A 7,051-nucleotide genomic window follows, 5' to 3' on the forward strand; every position below is an offset into this window, starting at 1 on the left:
GTTAGATAGGTAAGCTGTGGAGAGCCTTACAGATCTAGCAAGTGAAACATACATTGTAGGATCTCAAGTGTGTGACATATTGGAAGTGACTTATTTGGGCAGCTTGCCTATAATCAGTAGATAGTAGGGCAGCTTGAAGGATGAAGAGATTCCAGTCCAGAAGCTAATGGGGTAATTCAGGCGTAAAGTGATAACGAGCTTAGACTAGAATGAGGCCAATGAGAAGAGACGAAGCATCTCTAAGGAAGCAACTACTAGATATGTGGAGGATGCAGGAGAGGGAAGAGTTAAAAGATGATTCCAGGGTTTCTCAACAGAGGAGGTTGGTAGATTCATAACTAACAATTGGAAAGAAAACAGTTTTATGGGGAAGATGATGAATAAAACGTTGGACATACTAAAATTGATGATAGTAAAAGAGCCAGCTGGAGGTATCCTTTAAATGTAGGACTGGGGAAAATGAGATGTCATTTCTGAAGATGTGGTGGTTATTCACTCGGAATGATAACTGAAGCCTTTAGAGGACGACCAGGAAAAAAGCCATTGGATAGGACAAAGAGGAAGTTGTTCATGATCTTGGGGAAAAAAGGAAACAGTTTTATTAGACGGGTGGGGTAGAAGCTAGATTGAGGTTGAATGTAGCTGTGCGTGTTGATGAGTTAGTAACAAATAACTAAGCCAGTCTTTCTTCTTCAGAGGATGGGGAGTTAAGAAGAACACTGCAGTCATTGGCTTGTGGCAAAGCTAGAGTTCTGGCGAAAAATCCAAAGGGTAAAGATATTGAAGATGGTGACAAGTTCATTTGTAACGATGATTTCAAGCACAAACTTTTCAGGATAAAGATCAATCAAATTCAGATGAAAGAAACGGTATTTCTTTTGCATTCTCCTCATTCTAATGTACTGGAATTATATATGTTCATAATAAATATTTATAAAGAAGGTTTTAGCCTAGAATACTACCACTAACATTAACATTATCTATGCCTATATCTAGCTCAGTGTATTTCAGTATTTGATTTTGCAGATTTTGAGGGGGCGGGGGTGTACACAATTGGGCCTGATAGTTTTATATCCTGCTTTTTGTGTGTTTAAATTAAGACTTTAGAATTTTTAAAATTTATTTATTTTATTTATTTTAGGCTGCATTGGATCTTCGTTGCTGCTCGCAGGCATTCTCTAGTTGCAGTGAATGGGGGCTACTCTTCGTTGCGGTGCACAGACTTCTCATTGCGGTGGCTTCTCTTGTTGCGGAGCACGGGCTCTAGGCATGCGAGATTCAGTAGTTGTAGCACACAGGCTCAGTAGTTGTGGCTCGCGGGCTCTAGAGCACAGGCTCAGTAGTTGTGGCGCGTGGGCTTAGTTGCTCCGCGGCATGTGGGATCTTCCCAGACCAGGGCTCGAACCTGTGTCCCCTGCATTGGCAGGCAGATTCTTAACCACTGTGCTACCAGGGAAGCCCCAAGTCTTTAGAATTTTTCCATGCCATTAAGCATCTTTATAAAATGGCACATGGCCACACAATATTCTTTTACACAGCTATAATAATTTATTCAACCAATGTCCATTGTTGGGCACTTAAATTCATAACTTCTTAGTATTGTAAATAAAACAGCAAGATACATCTCTGTACCTAAATCTTAATCTCTCTGATCCTTTCCTTACGAATTTACCATGGAAGTAGATTTTTTGGGTTAAAGAGTGTGAACATTTTAAGAGTCTGAATACGTTATGCCATTTTGTGTTCTAGAAAGATTGGACCAATTTACACTGTCTAATGTGAGTGCCTGTCTTACTGTGCCCTTGCCAGCACTAAAGATTATATTTTCTTTTTTTAATCTTTGCCAGCTTGCTTGGTGAAAAATTGGAAGGTTTAGTTAGTGTTTCTTTGATCAACAGTGAATATTTTGTTTGTTTTTACCATTTGAATTTGTAAGAGATTTTTATTAAGGAAACCAACAACTGCAGCATTTCCTGAAACCAGTTGGTTTCAATTCCAACAAGGTTTAATGCAGTACTTGAGAAAAAGTTTTATAATAGGGATAGAAGTCAGGGTCGCAAACAAGTTCCCGTCTCGTTAACATTCACATCAAAGGCGTGATATTCCCTTAGATTACTGTGTTATTTTAAAACGTGTGCTGTATCAGAAAGAAACTAACTGCAAAAAGCCGAAACTAGGGACTTCCCTGGCAATCCAGTGGTTAAGACTCTGCGCTTCCACTGCAGAGGGCACAGGTTCGATCAGGGGAATAAAGATCCCGCATGCCGAGTGATGAGGCAACAAAAAAGAAAAGCCCAAACTACTCTTTTAATTTAGGTGCTAAAGAGGAACATTCTTGCTTTAGCATTAGAATTGGTTAACTGACTTTTTTTAAACTGTGCGTTTCTGATTTATATATTACAAAATAAAAATGAAAAATAATTTGGGACTTCCCTGGTGGCACAGTGGTTAAGAATCCGCTTGCCAATGCAGGGGACACGGGTTCGATCCCTGGTCCGGGAAGATCCCACATGCCGCGGAGCAACTAAGCCTGCGCACCACAACTACTGAGCCTGTGCTGTAGAGCCCGCGAGCCGCAACTACTGAAGCCTGCGCTCCTAGAGCCCATGCTCTGCAACGAGAAGCCACTGCAATGAGAAGCCCACACACCACAACAAAGAGCAGCCCCCGTTCGCCACAACTACAGAAAGCCTGCACAGCAACGAAAATGCAAGGCAGCCAAAAAAATAAAATACAATAAAATAAAATGTTAAAAAAAAAGTTTGACTGCTGGTTAGCTTAGCTGGTTAGCATCATACTTTGAGTCAGATGTCAGAATCGGTCACTTTTACAGATAAGCTAATGTCGTACAGAAATCTGGTCAATAACCTCTTGTGACACATTAAGATTTTGAGAAGAGAGTAAAAGAAAATGATAAATTCTGCATCAGCTGTTTCTCTTTCTAGAAAAGCAGCTCAAAGATGGTATTTTTCTATTAACTAATATTGGTGTTACTTCATTGATACAGGACATTAGGCCAGATAGGAGTTATGTTTGTAGGGTTTTTTCTGTCCTTGTCAGTATTTATAAGGTTTCTTTTGATAGTTCAGCATATTTAAAGCATTAACTGTGTCATGTCCCTAAAATGTACAATTTGTATAAGTAATCAAGTTTCATTTCAGGTACAGTTCCTAAGTTTAAAACTTTTTTGTTAGGTTGAGGAACAAGCAAGCACCACAGAAAGAGTATTTCAAGACAGACAGTATCAAATTGATGCCGCAATTGTTCGAATTATGAAGATGAGAAAGACACTTAGCCACAATCTCCTTGTTTCAGAAGTGTACAACCAGTTGAAATTTCCAGTAAAGGTAGGTACTTCTGTATTTTATTATTGAGCTGCTTATATATAAAAAATATTGAGTTTATTATATATAAAAATTAGATTTTTCAGACACAAGTCTTACAAACATAGAATAAAACCTCAAGACCATTTGGAGGGACAAAAGTTTTCATTTCTTATGCTCATATATATGATTCCAGAAAAACCTTTGTTGGCATATGTGGGCATCTGTGACAAAAGGGGAAAACAATTTATAAAAGCTCCTATACCTGAAAGTTTAGCTGCTAAGTGAGTCTTTGAAATTTTCAAGTTTATTCACGTTATTTTTTTGAGCTTCTTTGTTATTTTTGTTTCCTTTTTCTCCTTGAAATACCTAGCTATTTGACAGATTTGGTTATTTTAATTAAGTTAAATCTATTTAGTTAGCTTGTGTAAGTGTCCATTAAAAACTATACAGATAACTAGTAATCATTAGGCATCTTTTTTAAAGCTTAGCGATAGTTCTGGCAAACAAATTAGTCGTCACATGGACATGTTCCATTATAAATGCCCAGTAATAAAGCGCCTTAGACAATGTGGTGTTGTACTGGACTGTATCTCATGTTTTAGAAGATTCCCAAACTCTTATGATGATAAACACTTCGTAAAGTTTGGATAGACTCTTGGCTGTTAGGGTTCTCATGAGCTTTGGGCCTAGGTAAGTTATTTCACCTCTTGAGCTTGTTTCCTCTTTTGTAAAATGGAGATGATAATAGTACTTATCTCTTAGGATTATTGTGGAGCTTAAATGAGATAATATATGTAAAACTTAGCACTGGGCCTGGCACGTAAGTGTTCATTAGCTGTCACTGCTAATAAGGTAGGCTTTCTCTCTCCTCCAAACCTAATACTGCCTTCTCATTACCACACACTCACCCTCATGTTCTGCCTTAACAATCATTTCACCTCTAGCCAGAGAGATCACTAATGCTAGCTAGCTAGGGAAGGTAGAGGATCACTGTAATAAATATTGTGCTGATATTCTAGGTCTTTCACCATAATTAAGAGAAAGTCATTTTGATTTTCAAATCTTGGAATTCAAACTTTGGTGAAATTTTGGCTGCCCCATCAAACTACTTTCCCTTTTTACCTTTCTTGATCAAGTAGCCATTTTACACAATCTAAAAAACTGTTAGCAAGCAAGATTATATTGTCTTTATAGGCTAGATACAAAAGACAGTGGAATTTTGTTACCCAAGAGCTAAGAATGCAATCATGAGAATAAGCTATAATCTTTCTCAATGATTTTTCAACAAATAGGATTCAAAAATTCAAATCATTTATAGCAGGTAACAGTTAAACCTTAAACCTGAAATACGAAGATCTGAATTAGATGATACTTCACTTATCAAACCATTTGTTGTAGTATTCTTGTAAATAGTGATTTCCATAGTACATTTTTTATTTAATTTATAAATATGCAACCTGACTTTGAGAACCAGCTTTTGTCCAAATTTAGGGTCTACTTATTTTCTCAAACTATCTTGGCAAAACTAAATAGCATTCTGTTTCCTTAAACTATACTGTGTTCCTTTTGTGAAGTTATGGTAGTCTTTTGTATTTGTGCAGAGAATAGCTGGTTCTTAGAAGACCTCTTTAAAATAGAAAAGTAAAGTATTGTATAACAGTATGACAGGGGACTTCCCTGGTGGTCCAGTGGCTAAGACTCCCCGCTCCCAGTGCAGGGGGCCTGGGTTCAATCCCTGGTGACGGAACTAGATCCCACATGCCACAACTAAAGATCCTGCACTCAGCAACAAAGACCCCTCATGCTGCCGCAACTAAGACCCAGCACAGCCAGATAGATAGATATAGATAGATAGATAGGTAGATAAATAGATAAACAGGTAAATAAATAATATAAGATGTGACAATGTATGTATAGTGTAAAAACATCTTTTAACCTGGTTTATTTTCATTATACTTTCCTCTTTAAAAAATCAAGGAGATTTAAAAAATAAAAATTAAAAAATATTAAGGAGATTAAATGCATTAAATCAATGAGCCAAAACTGTTCTTTTGGGGTATTGGTAAATGGGCTTGAGCTAGTGATTATGAGCTTTGCACTGAAAATTTGCCTTCTCTTACAGCCTGCTGATCTTAAGAAGAGAATAGAATCCTTAATTGACCGGGACTACATGGAAAGAGATAAAGAAAATCCAAACCAGTACAATTATATTGCATAAAATGTTGGCCTTGGAGCATTTGGTGTCATAAACAGTAACCAGTGGATAAACTAACCTGTTATTATTTGACTTCTTTTATACTACCAATGACCAAATGAAGCAGTGTAATGGAAATAGTTGAGTGACTTTTCAGTGGTTAACATGCCCATTTAAAGAGTAATACTTACCTTTAAGAAGAATGTTGTTGAACTCTTTGCATGTTATTTAGTATGATGTGCAGAAAACTCTTAAGAAAGTACCTGGTCTTCATGATTCCTATTTGGAACTGGGGAAGAGGTCCCTATGGATATTAAAAAAAAGAGGAGGGGGGTTCTTATACACCATTAATTATGAAGCAAAAGGTTTATTTGCTTAAAATGTCATTTAAAGATACTTAAACTGCATGCAAACTTTATTTACTGTACAGAGTTCTGGATGTATTTATCAAATAGAAAAACCACCCTGGACTTGGTTGTTCACCTGTTTTGTGATTTCCCTTGAAGAGAAAAATAAGTTGTCATAGCTATTGATATTTTACTAAGTAATGTTCTGTTACACTGAAAGGGATGTTTTTAAAAATTTTATTTAGAAACAAGTTTTCAAGCAGAGGGACAGTTGCTTACATAGTCTTGTATACACACATCCTAAAATGTTCCCATGGGATGTGTGTATATGGTTCAGCCCTGAGTTTACTGTGCTGATTAACAGGTACTTATAAAAATAGCTGAAATAGAAAATTGCTGGTCAGTTGTACTAGAAGAACATGGTAGGAGAGAAAAATCCAACTCTTTCTTCATATTAAAAATGAATATAATATGAACATCGCAAAAGAGACCAAAACCCACGTGTTGTGTAACTTTTTACAAGAGCAAAAATTCATAAACTAGTTTTCAACTTCCTTTAGACTTTAATGTTGTTTGGACAGTTTTGTCTTTAACTTGGACCAATTGTAGATTGTTACAGGCTTCCTGGGATTTAGCATTCCTATTTTCTCTACCAAAGTTTTTTTTTTTGGAAGCACCTCAACTCTCCTTTTTGTTGGCATATAAGCATTTCCTTTCATCCTTATTTTAACTTCCTAAAGCCCTAGATAGAACTAGATCCTTCCTCATTTCCCCCATACACCCCCTAGTTGGGAATTTCAAATTCTGTATTATGCTGATCTTATTCCTTTCAAAATTGCTTGAAGATAAAGAGTTCTCATAGCCACTGGACACCTACCTTTCAGGGGAATGTCCTAGGATTGTTCATACATAGAAAATAGCAGAAGTATTGTTTTTCAAATTGATAATGTGAGTAAAAGTCTTCTCTTTTACCATCAGTGGTTTTTTGTTTTGGGATTTGGGGTTCTGTTTTGCTTCCTTGTTTGTTTTTCCTTGAAGCTTTGAAGGGAATTGATCTTGGAGGAAAAGCAGAAATTTTGTTTTGATTTTTAAAAAAATCAGAACTGCTTTAATGCTTTTTCACCGCCATGGCCTCTCCCGTCGCGGAGCACAGGCTCCGGACGCGCAGGCTCAGCGGCCATGGC

At 36.9% G+C, this 7,051-nt stretch overlaps 1 protein-coding gene across 5 annotated transcripts in view; it reads left to right on the forward strand.

Moving 5' to 3' along the window:
* Window positions 1-5,598, forward strand: part of CUL4B (cullin 4B) — a 36,305-nt gene extending 30,707 nt beyond the window's left edge. For all 5 annotated transcript variants that reach the window (XM_027092348.1, XM_027092351.1, XM_027092352.1 and 2 more), the window contains 3 exons: window positions 697-869; window positions 3,195-3,347; window positions 5,449-5,598. In XM_027092348.1, coding sequence (XP_026948149.1) covers window positions 697-869; window positions 3,195-3,347; window positions 5,449-5,544 — 422 coding nt within the window. In that variant the 3' untranslated portion in view covers window positions 5,545-5,598. The remainder of the gene's footprint in view (window positions 1-696; window positions 870-3,194; window positions 3,348-5,448) is intronic.
* Window positions 5,599-7,051: the final 1,453 nt, after the last annotated feature.

This window comes from Aethalodelphis obliquidens, unplaced genomic scaffold, assembly GCF_003676395.1.
Source record: "Aethalodelphis obliquidens isolate GAN/ISIS:26980383/991018 unplaced genomic scaffold, ASM367639v1 scaffold77, whole genome shotgun sequence".
NCBI classification, from domain to species: domain Eukaryota; kingdom Metazoa; phylum Chordata; class Mammalia; order Artiodactyla; family Delphinidae; genus Aethalodelphis; species Aethalodelphis obliquidens.